Source organism: Fragaria vesca, linkage group LG2 (assembly GCF_000184155.1).
Source record: "Fragaria vesca subsp. vesca linkage group LG2, FraVesHawaii_1.0, whole genome shotgun sequence".
In the NCBI taxonomy this organism is placed as follows: domain Eukaryota; kingdom Viridiplantae; phylum Streptophyta; class Magnoliopsida; order Rosales; family Rosaceae; genus Fragaria; species Fragaria vesca.
Genome location: NC_020492.1, coordinates 24356202 through 24371398, shown reverse-complemented (window position 1 = coordinate 24371398; position 15197 = coordinate 24356202). Strand labels below are relative to the sequence as shown.

Below are 15197 nucleotides of genomic sequence, written 5' to 3'. Positions count from 1 at the left end.
CTTGTGAGATGGGACTCTAAGTGAGCTAGTCTATATATAAAGGGGGCCCTGCACAAGCTCATTTAACGTCTTCAAGTTTCACACTGACGGTGAATGACAAACTGGAGAATTGTGCAGAAGACTTACTTTGCTTAATAGCTCTCAACATTAACAATCAAGGTTGGTATCCCTATCCTTAGAATACTATGATACTTAAGTGTTCTTGTCAATATTTGTTGAAACATGGAACAATGTGTTTATGTCTTTATGTGGTCTTCAGTTCAATAGTTGGTATCATACTGCACTTTAAGAAGTAAAACATCTCATATTCAAAACCATATTTGTTATTAAAGATAGGTAAAGTTTAAAGCCATCTGTGGATGATACAGTCCCTACTTTCAATAAAAAAACATGCAATTTTCCAGGTATTTGCCTTATAGTTACAAGAATCATTTAAAACAGTTTGCTGTTGCAACATGTATTCCAAATTTCTATTAACTAAAATACCTGTGATTGTTACTTTATGTTCCCAATTCTAATTCATAAAACTGTCAGAAAACCAAACATGCTCAATCTTGATATTTCAACAAACATATATAGATTTGGGAGTAAAAATATACATATCTGTCAATTTCAATCTTAAGCTATGCGTGATCATACATTCAAGTACTCAGAATCACCAAAATTTCATGGAATCATTCATAAGCATACAATCACATCAATTCACATTCCAAATTATGCATGCCATCTCTCAAACAATTCGAAATTGAAGTTTCATCTGGGCACCACAACCTACTTCCCCAGGCGAGTTCTAAGGTTTTCATGCATGAATCAATCGCACAAAATCATTGAGATTGAAAATGTACCAGGACGCTCCCGCGCTTGCAAAACAGAGTTAGAAGCAACAATATATATATAATCAAAATCAAATCGCGCACTAACCATGTACAGCAAACCAACAAGCAGCGAAAATATCATCCCAAAAACGAATTTTTAGCAGAAGAACCCTAATCCCCAATTCTGGATTTTTAAGAACTGACGGTTGTTGTTAGCGGTCGAGAGGAAAAAAGGAAAAACTTAAAAACCAAATTCTGGGTTTTGCAGAACAAGTGAAGAACAACGCCATTCCCAATTCTGGGTTTTGCTTTTGATCGTTGTGTGTTTAAGGTCAATATCAGAGTTAAGTGAAGAACAACTTGATGAGCTAAAAATATCAAAACCCAGAATATTTCATAGTTACTACCAAAACCCAAGAAGCATTCATTAAGAATAAACAACATATGCGGGTGCCATTGAAGCAGAAACAATTAAGAGCATACCTAAAAATGAGATGGGAAGCCAAAAGGTTTCAGCTTGTTTCAGTTTTCAGCAACTGAGAGCCGTCTCTGATACGACGGAGGGGAGAGATGAGGGGCGGCATAGAGATGGAATGCATAACGGGGTAATAACGGAAGCTCAGTAAGTATTAGATTGCCAAATTACTAAAAACCTCAATTTCGTTCTCATTTTATGAAATTATCAAATTTACTAAAAAAAAAAAATCCTCTTGAAAACCAGATTATCAAATTCTTTGGTAAACTAACTATATTCATTTATAATTTACATTCGAGAAAGTTGGATATATTAATGTTCGGGACCAGCTTGCGATTTATACAAAAAAATATCATGAATCAGAATAATTTCGTGTATAACAAAATCCACTATGAACTTCGATATCTTATTTATTTCACGAACATAAAGTTGATGGGTTCTGTTAAAAATTTTGTGATAAAGTTGATTTTAGTTACACTTCTCAAACACCTTGGTAAAAGTTTTTATGTGAATTATAGTCATGGTTGAAACAAATTCATAGGTAACTTTATTTGTATACGAATGGACGGATGATTGTGACATCCATTAGAAAGTTGGTTTATGATGTCTTTACATTCTCATCAAACATCGAGTTGATTTTAGTTGTTTCTTAATATGGAGAAGTCAAGTGTCTGCAGGAGCCACCTTCGTTGGCTCACTAGCCCAAGACCCATCGTCACATGTTCTCTGGATCCAAATAAGGCCGCTTGAAATAAGAGGGTGCACCACCACCCCATTTAACAACCTACCCATCTTATTTCATTTTTTGACTAAACCTTTCATAAAAGATTATGTGTACCGAAAAATGGTGGATAAATGGGGCACCAACTTTGAGACCGAGAGCAATTTAGGAATGACTTGTACATATGAGAATTTATTTATTTTTTTTCACAAGCTGGTGTTCGTACCAGAGACATTTTTTTTCACAAACTAGTGTTCATACCAAGGACCTCTTATTACTAAGAAAATCCTAACATCATTCGGCTCCTTGCAGCTTAGCATGCTTTCACTATATAAAACCTATTACTTTACAAAAAACACACGTTATTAATTAAGTCATTAATAAGAGGGAGTATGAATTTCAATTCCCGAAAATAAGAGAGAAATTTATTTATTTAAAATAAAAATAAAAATAAAGTTACTATTGCCACTTGCCAGGGACAGAATCGTCAAGACACTTTTACTAATATGAGGGACAGTCCGGTAACTTCCTTGCTCAGTAGAAGCAGCTAAAGCCGCGTATATAAATGGGAGCGCTTTAGGTATTCTTGTTCGACCAACCTCACACACACTCTCATCTCGTCTCGTCACTTTTCTGTGGCTCTGCGTTTCTCAGGTGAACTCTCTAGGGTTTCCCCACTCTTTTTTTTTCTTAATTTTTCAATCTCTCTCACTATCAAATATTATTCTGCTCCCCAATGTTTCAATCCCAAACTCGGTAATTTTTTCTCCCTGAAATTTTTGAAATCTATAAAATTCGCTGGATGCAATCGTAACTATAGAGTTGAAAAACCAGAAAATAAAGCTCAGATGTGTTGTTGGTTCAGCTCGATGCTTTAATTTTCATGTTCTACGCATGCATTTGGTTTTAGGGTTTGTGGATATTCGACTAGGGTTCAAGGATTCCGGTGCGTGATTTGGTTTTGTTATAGCTCTAATCGGGTTAGTACTTGTCAAGATGAGTATGGTGATGACTCTGATGTTGCATTCCCGAATTTGTGGCAGTGGTTACGCTGGCTTGAGGATTTGTGCTTGAAGAGGAAGGAATGGCGAAGAAGAAGAACCCTTTGGTTTTTATGGATTTGTGCATTGATGGAGATCCTGCTGAAAAGATGGTTTTCGAGGTATTGTTTGTGAACTAGGTTAAAGTGGATATGTGTTCTTGAGTGCACAAAATAATGTTATTCTTGGTGTTTGCATTTCCTAATGAGTCTCTGGTTTCTGATTGTTTGCAGCTTTTCTATGATCGTGCTCCCAAGACTGCCGATAATTTCCGTGCTCTCTGTACAGGTAATGTATGGTGTAATGTAATTGTCATTTGGCTCATGAGTCATGACGCTGCACTTTCCTTTCTTCTGAGGTTAGGGGTACTTACAGTTACACTGTTTAATTAGAATTGTCGAGTTTCTGATTTCATCTTTGTTCTGAATATTCAGGAGAAAAGGGAATTGGACCAAAGAGTGGGAGACCACTACACTACAAAGGGTCTTTCTTCCATCGCATTTTAAAAGGTTACTATGCAAAGGTATGAATCCTTGTATTCTTCTTGATTTCCCTTTGTAGCGTTTTCTGGTTGAGCATGTCTTGGCACTGGTTTGTCTTTTAGCCGGTTACCCTTGTTTATGCTGTAGGATACAGGGCTGACGGTCACGACTGCTTTTCTTGTGATATAGTTTTAAGGTTGTACTAAGTTGTTTTTTGTTTTTTTCCTTAAATTTTACTATGCTTTGCCATGCTCAAACCAGTTTCGCATACACATCTCTGTTTATCTGAGAAAGATTAATGACTGGTGTTTATTTCACAGGGAGGTGATTTTGTCAAAAGGGATGGTATGTATCATTACTTTTCTGCAGTACACTTAAATTTGTCATTTCGTTCATCAGTACATTTAAATTTTCACCCTTTAGATTAAGTTGTTATATATTCTTGTTGTTAGATAGTTCAATTAGACTTTATTCTCTTGAAGCAACTTAATCTAAAGGGTGAAAAAATGAAAACATCTGCTATAATTTCATTCTGGACGAGAATAATATCTAATATACTGATTATCCGTCGCGTTGTATATAGGATGATGTCTAGAGTGTAGAAATGCTGGTTCTTATATACACTTGGTCTCAAAGTTATTATTATTCTCGCTTGTTCTTTTAAACCTTAAACCTAAGTTGATGGAGAGAGAGAAGACTGGTTACTGAAGATTCATTGTAATATACTGGGAGATAACTGTTTAATTGATACCAACATAAGAAATAGAATGGCCTCTGGAAGAATAAAAACCCAGCTGTGGTGAATGCCATTTGTCTCATTTCCAAGAAGTTTCTTTTGAGGAAAACATTGTAGTGGCAGAAGGTAGAAGCAACATGATGTTGTGAACCAATCATATGCTGTGATTTTAGGACCAAATCCAAGCTGACAAATTTACTAAAATCAATTTTTGAAACTTAATTGGTCAGTTTGGGTAGATGTGATTGTATTTTGAACATTACATGAGGTCCTTTTTAACATCACCCCAGCTCAAGTTTTATTGGATTTGTATGCTTGACTTGACAGGCACTGGTGGCGAAAGCATTTACAGTGAGGAGGAGTTTCCAGGTAATTAATGTTACAATGCCTCCTCTCTCTCTCTCTCTCTCTCCCCCCCCCCCCCCTCCCCCCTCCTCTCTCTCTCACAATTATAGACATGTAATGAACTGCTAGATTATTCTTTTATCTAGGCGCACAATGACTTTCAGTTTCTCATTTTGCTCCTAAATATCTATTTTTAGCTTGGTAAAATGACCACATATGCTCCTTTTAAAAGTCAAAATTTAAAGAACAAATATGTTGCTCTATCCAATTGATGAAATATGTTGCTCAAGAAAGAATGTTGCCATGCACTGCTTAGTCTGTATGAACTTGTCAAGTTAGTTTGTGTTAGTATATGCTTGTTTTCATGTCTGATGATTGGTTGTTTTACTTTGCTTCAGATGAGTCACCGAAGCTAAAGCACAATGAACCTGGACTTCTCTCAATGCCTGTTGCTCTTCGTGACTCTCTAGGCTCTCAGTTCATTATCACCTTTGAAGCTAATCATAGTCTAGACAGGTTTTTTTATTTTTTTTATTTTTTATTTATTTTTTTATCTACATCCTGTTTCTGTTTTTCTATATGCTTGAGGTTGATGGCGCATTTAGTGATAGTTCTCACTACTGCTTTATGATTTTGCAGAAAGCACGTCATTTTTGGGAAGCTGAAACATGGATGGGACGTTTTGAAAAGAATAGAAAATGCGGGTGATGTAGATGGGAATCCAACTGTGACAGTGAAAGTCATCAACTGTGGTGAATATAGTGAAGGTGATTATTATGGATACACTAATTTATCTGAAGATCTGGAGCAATATGAATCACTATTGCTCATTAGGAACTATCTAAAGCCTGAAATTTCTTTATTACCAAGCTTCTGATTCTGATTTTGTGTTTGCAGACAAAAAGAAAGTAAAATCAGTGAAGGAAGCTTCTTCAGATGCTAATAGTCTTGAATTGAAGCGTAAGGGAAAACACAAGAAATCTTCAAGAGACAGAAGGAAGAGGAGGAGGAGGAGATACGAATATGATTCATCGACATCTGAAAGTGACTCGGATTCTGAGTTGGATTCATCTGAATCCGATAGTGATCCTGACTCTGATTTATCCTCATCCTCTTACGACAGTTCTTCAAGTGATGATAGACGTAAGAAAAGAAAGAGGTCTTATAAAAGAGACAAGTATAAACGTGCAAAAAGGCGGGACAAGGGAAGAGACAAAAAGCGTAGACGCCGTGATAAGAGATCTAAGATCAGATCAAGAAGGTAGTATGCTAAACCTTCCCTGGTTTTGAATTCTTGATGGTTTGCACCTCTTTATGCTGACGTCATTTTTTAATATATATTTGTGCCCATGCTCGAGAGTTTGCTTATGGCCACTAGTTCAGTTACAATCTCTTTATGCTGTTAAGCCTTGTTATAGTGGGTGTAGTGCCTGGTATATGTCTTAAGAGTGTTGGATTACAGTGAGTTTTGCTTGTTTACTTGTTATAAGCTGCCTTGGAGTATTTGTTTTGTATGTTCTTTTTCCTGTTTACTGAGTAGGGCTGCAAATAGGTGGTTCTGTTTTATCCAGTTTTGTTGGGCAAAATTGAATTGATATTTTCCTGATTAAGTACGATTTTATAGTAAATGTTATGCCATTTTATAGTTGTTAACCTAGCTTATAGTTACTGACGTTTTAATTTCTGTTCTCAAGGGCCTCTGACAGCCTTACAGATACTGAGGGTGACAGTAACGCTGGAGATGATGGTCTTAATGCAGAAAGGAAGGATAAGAAGTCTAAAAAGGAGACCTCACAGAAAGCTGGTATTCTTTACTTATTTCCTCAACATGCGCATATACTACTTAGTACAGTGATGTATCTCTTGTGATTGATGCACTTTGTCTTCTTGCTTTTATGTAATAATTACTTATTGACATAATGATGCATGTATTCTCAAGCTGAACTGATTCACAAAACTTGTCTTCTTGCTTTTATGTAATATCTAAAGCTGGGAACCAATTTTCTGATGCAGTGGATGAAGATGCTACTTCAAATCACCTCAAAAGGAGGGAGGAAGAAATTGTGCTTGAGAAAGAAAGTGCATTCCCCAAGGAGAATGGAGAGCAGCGGAGCAATGGCCTGCGAACAGATCTTAAATATGACAAAACTGCAGATAGGCAACCGGACATAGTTGATGATCACCCAGGCAAATCTAGGTCTTCTTTCGATTCTTGTCACACCTCAGTTATTCTTTATGCTTATGGATTCTTCCAGATCTGGACTTTTATTATGAGTTGATGAGCAGGAGCCGAAGCTTGAGTCCTAAAAGGATCCTGAGTAAGAGTATGAGTATTAGTCCCAGGAGGAGTCCGATCAAGAGTCCAAGTGTAAGTCCCATGAGCCAGAGTTCGAGTGTCAGTAGAAGCCCTCCTCGTGCCCCTCAAAGGAGTAGAAGCATCAGCAGGAGTCCTGTTAAAAGTGATAGCAGTAGAAGCCCAGCAAGAGGTTTCAGCAGGAGTCCAGTGAAGAGTTGGAGGGGTAGGAGTAGGAGTCCAGTTAAATCTCGGTCTCAAAGAACTATTAGCAATAGTCCTGCATCCCTACCGAGACGAAGTGTTAGCCCAAGCCCTCCTAGAAAAGTAGCTAGAAAATCAATAAGCAGAAGCCCTGTGAGAGTTTCAAGAAGCCGAAGCCCCGCTAGATCTTCTCGAAGGAGTGCAAGTAGAAGCTCGGGTAGGATTGCTAATAGGAAAAACATTAGCCGCAGTCCTGTCAGGCCGGTTGGTGGGAATAACCGCCGCAGCTACTCAAGGAGTCGAAGCCCAGTACGCCGGGTTAGATCACCTCCATCTGATAGGGATAGGAGCTTGTCAAGAAGTGTTTCACCTGATGGCTCACCCAAGCGCATTAGAAGGGGACGGGGTTTTAGCCAGCGGTACTCTTATGCACGGCGGTACAGAACTCCTTCATTATCTCCTGTGAGACCATATCGTTATGGAGGTCGAAGTGATCGTGACAGGTACCACATGCAGTATTTTTTTCTTGCTTCATCTTGATTTTATAGTCTAATTCACTAACTGTATGCTTTGCAGGTATTCAAGTTATAGAAGGTACTCTCCAAGGCGTTATAGAAGCCCACCGAGAGCAAGAACACCTCCGAGGTATGTGATCTGCCACTCTTAAATTTTCCATCTGTGCTTTTGTTTGGTATAATTGTGGATCTCTTCTAAGATTGGATTCCAAACTATACAAAGTTTGGAAGTGATATGTGCCAATCCCAATCTGTGTTTCTTTTCGTTACTGGTTTTTGTGACATGCATGCTTCTGACTCCACATCATACTTTTCTGCAGATACAGGAGCAGAAGAACCAGGTCTCCTGTATCACGTAGCCCCCGTCGTGGTCGCCGCTACAGTAGGAGCCGTAGCCCAATCCGGAGCCGCAGTCCAATCCGAAGTCGTTCTCGCTCCCCAGTGGAGGTGGCTGCTCGGGTTGAGAAGCGCAGATCTCCTTCAAGAAGCAGGAGCCCATCAGCTTCAAGGTCCTCAGACTCTCCATCTCCAAGGCCAAGGGGCAAGAACAAATCAAGATCCTCGTCAGACAGTCCAAACGAGAAGAAGGGCCTGGTTTCTTATGGTAATGGTTCCCCAGACTCTGAGTGAAGGATGATGACATTGCAGCAGCTGCTGAGGGTTTCTCCTCTAGTTTCTGAAGCTACTGAGCAGTAGTTTTACCTGGTTATCGACCATAGCTTAGAACATTAATAATTGGCATGTTTGAGCATATCTTTTGAAACAAGTAACTTTTGGTACTATGAGGCTATGCGATATTGATGTGATTTTATTGTAGGGGCTGAGAATTGTGCATTGTCCGTCGGAATTCTATTCTTTTTGCAACGGAGTTGCTTTTTTTAAATATACACTGCTAGGTACTTTACAAAATCGTCTTGGGTTCTCATGTCCTGTGCATAGCAAAGGGTTAATACTTAGGATATAAGAGTAAACCTTCACACCTTTGGCATAGAAAGAACCCTAGTATATGCATTACAAAAGCACATAATTTCACAGCAAGTGCAAAATGTGTACAAACTACGGTAAGCAAATTCCCTATTAATAGTCAAAATTGTTGAAGACTTTTCAAATACGGACAGGCAATTGTAAATCCAAAGCCCAAATTTTGAAGTGAATAAACTTCCCAAAATCATGTACATGTATGGAGGTTCCACTATACATTAACGTACACCGTCTTCCCCAAAGATTAGCGACCTGAAAACTGAGAGATGGATGTGGTAGCATTGGATGATGAGGAACCGGTAGAAGTTGATGTGTCCACCCTTACTCGTTTATGGTCAGAATCAACAAACACAGGCCTAGTAAGCGGCCTATTTTCCCAAGAGCTTGTGCTTTTAAGTAAAACGACGACTTCAGACATTGTTGGCCTTAGAGCAGGTGATGATTGAGTGCACATTAGAGCAATCTCAACAATCTTTTTCACATTTCCTGCTTTGTATTCATCTGGATCCAATGTTTCATCGACCAACTCCAAGTGCTGGCCATTCTCATATAGTTTCCAGGCCTAGTCATAAATGTAATAAAAGGTGAGGGGTGCATCATCATCCAGGTACAATAAGACTAAAACAAAGGATATATAGTTTTTAAGTTACCTTTTCGAGGAGAAATTCACCCATGGCATCAGATTTGATTTCACTGCCCTTCTGTCCACTTACAATTTCTAGGACTACTACTCCATAGCTATAGGTATCCACCTTTTCTGACAATTGACCATGGATTGCATATTCAGGTGCTGTGTATCCTCTGTCATACAACGTCAGAATGATAACATCAGTGTTGAGAAGAAATATGGTTGTATTCATTAGTGGCTTGTACAGGAATTGAAGAAATATAGATAAGTCTTTTAGCTTACAATGTTCCTGCAAATCGGGTACTAAGATGACTTTGGTCCTCGGGTAAAAGCCTTGCCAATCCAAAATCTGCAATTCTTGGCTGAAAATCATCATCCAAAAGAATGTTGCTGGGTTTTATATCTCTATGTATGATACACACATGGAATTCTTCGTGTAGATAGGCTAGACCCCTAGCTGTACCGAGGATTATATCATTCCGTTGCTTCCAGTTTAGAGAGCCTCTTTTCGGGCCTATTTTCCATGAAAAAGAAATGGAAGAAGAAGAAGAAGAAAGAATCATGAAATAAACAAATAAACTGAATGCATGCAGAGTTTGTTTATATTTGTTAACAACATAGTATGCATGAATGTATAGCTAGCCGAGGCTAAGAGTAGAGGATTACCAAATAAGTATTTGTCGAGACTGTTGTTTGCCATGTATTCAAATATCAGAAGTAATTCTGGTCCTTTGCTACAACATCCGAGAAGGCGAATTAGATTCCGGTGATGCACATTACTTATAAGCTTGACTTCATTTTCGAAACTTGTCATTGCCCTGTCTGTTTGAAGTATTGCTAGTTTCTTTACTGCAACTGTTTTCCCATTGTTTAGAGTAGCCTGTTCAAGGATGAATAGTGAGATTATGCATTTAGAAATTGAATCATAGAATATATATGCTCTGAGAAAGTATGTGGAACCAAGGACTACAATTAAAATCTTTCACAAAATATTTGATAGTGCACCATTTTTTTTTACCTTGTAGACATCCCCAAATCCTCCTTCTCCTAGTTTATTTTCATCACTAAAATTTCCTGTTGCTGACTTCAAATCCTTATACTTATAATTCACTGGACCTTGCAACTCGGTTGCTCCCAAAATGTCTCCTAGAAAAGAATAAGGCAATGTGAATTTTTTCCATATCTTACAAAAAAAAAAAAATAAATACACACACAGACAGGTTCAGTAAATACAACTTGAGCTTCAAATTTTATGTGTTATTCTATGTCCTATGTCTTGGTTTTTTATTAACATTTACAAAAACTTATCTGCATGTCAAGCAGATAGGATTAAGAAATGTAAATGCCAACAGTAACACATAGGATCCTCCTCTAAAAAGGCAGAGGCTGGAGAGAAGTACATTAGTAAGACAACAAATTTAGGATGCAAACTTAGGATCTCATATGTGAAACATTAAATTCTGTGATTGTAACTAGTGAGCAAGACTATACCTCTGCGAATTGTCTTTGGCTTCCTTGAAAGTCTATTATAGACAAGAAATCCGGCAACGAGGAATATAAGACCTACACCTCCAACTACTACTCCAATGATGATAGCCTTCTTTGTTGAATTACCTCCTGCAACAGAATATATAACAAAAATTACAATTATTTTCAAGCAGCAAGGGACTATGAAATTTGATTTCTCGAGGGGGGACGCAGAAATTTGAACTTTGAAGAAGTGTTTTAAAGCATTTCTTTAAACATCTTTTTATGTCTCCTCCTTAATCCTTAATCAAATTAAAGGGGTGTAGCTAATGAAACTAGCCATGTCCGAAAAGAAATGAATCATCAATATTCTATAAAGTACTTAGATGATATGATTAGCCGAGTGGCATATAGAAGAAGAGATTTACGTACCCTTTTTCAAGAAAGGCGTGATATTAGTAGTCTGGTTATCTGGGAAGAAAGAAGTAGCAGAGTACCTCAAGAAACAACCAGCATCAACCGCCCTACCATCTGTATCAGGAAGGCAGCTCTGTACATTGGTGTATGCCACCTTTAAACAATCTAGGCAACCAGTTTGGCTAGTTGTCTCGGCACATTGTGCCACACCATAGATGGTTGTGTTTGCACTACCACTAACTACCACCTTCGATGCTGTGAAGAAACCGTTAATATTAGACGTAGCAACTTGTAGATCCATCAGCAGTTCTTCTGCAGCTGCAGTAAAGGTTGTAGCTGGTGATCCAGTTTGATTCCCACAGAGCCCTACATTACCAGGAAGGGTAGTCTGGTCAAAAAATGCACTGCTCTCATACCTACACAAAGCATACAACAGATGTCAGTGGTTGTTAAAAGTTTTACTACATAGTGTTTGTTTGCTTCGTCATAATGTACTAGTCTCTTTCATTAGCTTCTGCCTGCTGTTGTGATTTGTTACTGCACATTTGTGACGAACTCAAATGGCCAAATTCCTATTTGGAATGCTGTGAATTGTTAACCGTTTCAGCTTTCACCATTGCCAATCTTTTGCCGGAATGTTGTTACGACGGGGTCTTGCTTAAGGGGACTTTACTCGACAGATATTTTTTGCCAGAATTTTGTAGGTATGACATCTTGTTGGAAGGAGGCATAATTAATATTCAGTTGACATGTAGTGATGGGATCATCAAATTGATTATATATAAGTTGTTACACATCATTTTCAAATTATTTGACAGCCCCACCTCAAAATAATGTCATATTAAACCTGCAGACTATACTTGATATATGCCATCTCAACATGTAATGCTTATATGGTATCAAAAAAAAACATGTAATGCTTATATATAGTGTGCTGAGGCCGGCACCAGCTAGCTTGGATTTAGAAATTGACAGACGTGATTCCTTTGACTTATAATTCTTATTTTCCAATTCCATCCGATTATGCTAGTGAGTTGCAAATTCCAAATTTGAATGGCTGACTGAAGCAACTTTATATTAATTTTATTGCGTAGCATCATTATTCAAAAAAGCTGAATATTTCGATCATTGAGTAGTGAGAATGTATAAGTAAACATATACATTCATTCGATATTTAGTTTGTGGATGAAAATTTTGACTTTTGTGAGGATCGTCACTTAAGATGGAAGAGAAGTTTATAACTAGTAGCTAGAATATTCGAAACCATCACTAAGAAGAATACAAATTAACATACGATATATGAACATACAAGTACTCTGAAACTGAGGACTTTTTTTTTAACAGATTTACAAGAATAACATAGAGGGATGTGGTACGTACCGGAGAAAGCAGCCGTCGTAGACAACGCGAGCGCCATTGGAGGCAGAGCAGTTGCGGATTTGAGAGACGGCGGCAGCAAAGCAAGATAGACAGTCTGCAGAGGAGAGGTAGTTCCTACACTGCGTCATGGCGTAGACGGGGTCGGAGCCCTTGGCCTGTTGTGCCGTTGCAAAGTGCTTGCTGCCGTTCAGTAGTTGCGCCTTGAGGTCCAAGAAAGTGGCGTTGAGATTGGTATAGAAGTCTGACAAGCTTGTTGCGTTGTACTGGCTGCAACCCTCGTTCAAAAGATTGATCTGCGGGTCTGCACCAACACAACTAGCCAACCACCATACGTGGGTCACTGCAATTATAGCCAATATCATCTTATTCATGGTTACTGGGATTCTAAGGAATCTGTCTGTCTACAGCTGAGAGTTTGAGACTGAGCAAGAAGAGAAACAAAGGTAATTAGCTTGAAATATATTGATCGAAAGAGAAACAAAACTACTGAATCAAGTTACGTCACTTACATGGCATATGCAGACTAAATGACTAATGCTGGGAACAGGTGAGCATCATTCATGGAGTCTCTGTGTGTGTGTGTGTGTGTGGTGTGTAATATATCCTAAAAATATATGTACAGAGGATGATACAAGTTTCTTGTCTTTTGATTAAGTTGACTTAAAAGAAAGGGAGAGTTTCTACAGTGCTGACCGGCCGGAAATAACTTCTACCTAGCTAGTGGTCTTGAAACAGCAACGCACAATTCAAGGACTTAAACGATTAGTAAACAGAAATTACTGCCACTAGCTAGGTTCAAACCCCAGAAATTGGGACTGGTTTTTGTATGCTACCAATCTCTCTTGAGTCCTCTTCAAAGATAGTTTGAGTCTGTGACGATTTGAACATTATGTATTCCCCACTTTGCTTAACTAGCCAGATAGTAATCAATGAAAATTTAACCTGGGGACTCGACTTGATCGACTGGGTTTTAGTAGCACATGGTTACACACTTATTATAGAGGTCAAATATTTGGTTGGAGATGTCACTCAACTTGATCGATTGGGTTTTGTTAGCTGCGGTCTTAAGCTTTTATTCAGATTTTCTAATTGTTGTTTGAGTTGGTGATATTTGAACATTCTGTATTCCCTACATTGCTTAGTATTTAGCTGGTTCCTCATAAGCTTAATTAGTTTTATGACTAGGGTGATGGGGTAGCAAGTATAGTTGGGACTGGTTTAGGGTAAGATTGAAGACGAGAATGATTGGAGTATTTGGTGTTTGGTGCGGTGGATTAATGCAGTAGATATATAGAAGGCCCTGGAGGAGTTTCAGATGGTTGGTCTCATTTCATTCGAACTTGTTCACTAACCACAAACCAACTAACGTACGTTGATCTAGGAGATCGACTAGGACTGCATTACTGGCTCCATCCCCGACCAATAATTTATATTCATAACTTGTATCATAATGGAAACATTATCAGTGCGTAAAATTCTTCATTCTCCATTTTCTCCTAGGAACTTAACAAGCTTCAGGACATTACATTTTTTCTTTCTTGCCCTTCTTGGTTTTGTTGAACTCCGCCATGCCGTCGTTTTTGTGCAAAGAGAGAACTCTGCTTCTGACGCCAGCGCATGCAGTTCTTCTATGCACTGCCGTGGAGGCGGGGCACACTGTTTGCATAATATATGGACTATTGGGTCCAGAGTTCACAATTGGTCCTTCATCAAAGCCCAATCTCTCAAAAGAGATCCAGCCCAACTGAAGCCCACTAAAGAAAGAGGTGGTTGTTACTTTACTCCTGCCAAAAGAAAGAACAGAGGAATTGTACCTATACGAGGCAGGATGCCCGCGTCTTGCCGCGGGTTAGTATGTATCATAATTTCAGTACAAAAGTCTGCTTGTTCTGGTGTTGCTGTTGATTTTAAGGCTATGCATCATAATTCCAGTGCTAAAGTCTGCTTGTTTTGGTGTTCTGTTGATTTTAAGTGGAACTATATAGGTCGTAATTTATGCATCTTGATTCCAGTGCTAAAGTCTGCCTAAATTGAATATAGAGACCTTCAATTTAGGCAGAGAATATTGTCCAATCGAATACTGTAAAAGATTAAAGGCAGTATGGGCGCCCCTAGCCATGGGGTCTACTGCATTATAATCACAGATGGGAGGGTTTTGTGCATTGTAGGAATGAAAGATAGAAGTTACATCATAGGAGAAGACAAAAGTCGCAAGTTACATTATGATACATTATCCAAGTATTTGATTCATCGTCCCTCTTTCTACAATCGGATTGCTTCAATTCCACCCTCTTTCGTTCATTCAATTTTCGTATCTTCAAAATAGCTTTCTCTTCTCGTCATTTCGTATTTAGAATTCCTTTATCTTTTCTTCTGCTGAACCTCTTCCAATCCTTTTGCACATTCATCTTCAAAAGGTTGTAAATCTGTTGCTGCTTCAGCATTGAAATCTTCATGGCAAGCCTTGTAGATCTGCTGGTGTTCCTTGTTATCCTAAATTTTCAAAGAAACTCCTTCTGCTGGTTCTTTGGTCAAATTGTTCTCATGCATATGCACATTGAGCTTCAAAACTTTGTACACCTGTGACTACTTCAGTATTGAGTTCCTTGATAATGCAAATCTGCTGAAGAGCCATCTTTCTCCAAACCTTGAAAGAACCTAGCCTCTTTCTTATAGATAGACATGTTCTCTCTCTCTC

The 15197-nt window shown here is 38.4% G+C and overlaps 2 protein-coding genes across 2 annotated transcripts; one reads left to right on the top strand and one right to left on the bottom strand.

Annotated features, from left to right (window-relative positions):
• Window positions 1-2603: 2603 nt before the first annotated feature.
• LOC101292865 lies at window positions 2604-8531 on the top strand. The gene is made up of 14 exons (XM_004291430.1): window positions 2604-2665; window positions 3055-3173; window positions 3285-3339; window positions 3486-3574; window positions 3854-3878; window positions 4597-4638; window positions 5013-5130; window positions 5254-5381; window positions 5512-5875; window positions 6309-6418; window positions 6628-6811; window positions 6901-7614; window positions 7688-7756; window positions 7947-8531. The coding sequence occupies exons 2-14, from the start codon at window positions 3096-3098 to the stop codon at window positions 8254-8256; spliced, it is 2286 nt and encodes a 761-aa protein (XP_004291478.1). The 5' UTR covers window positions 2604-2665; window positions 3055-3095; the 3' UTR covers window positions 8257-8531.
• Window positions 8532-8851: 320 nt separating this feature from the next.
• On the bottom strand, window positions 8852-12870 carry LOC101303588 (cysteine-rich receptor-like protein kinase 3-like). The gene is made up of 8 exons (XM_004292961.1): window positions 12500-12870; window positions 11135-11535; window positions 10727-10849; window positions 10254-10378; window positions 9902-10115; window positions 9518-9749; window positions 9258-9408; window positions 8852-9169 (listed from the first exon to the last, which is right to left on the bottom strand). The coding sequence occupies exons 1-8, from the start codon at window positions 12868-12870 to the stop codon at window positions 8852-8854; spliced, it is 1935 nt and encodes a 644-aa protein (XP_004293009.1).
• Between the last annotated feature and the right edge of the window lie 2327 nt (window positions 12871-15197).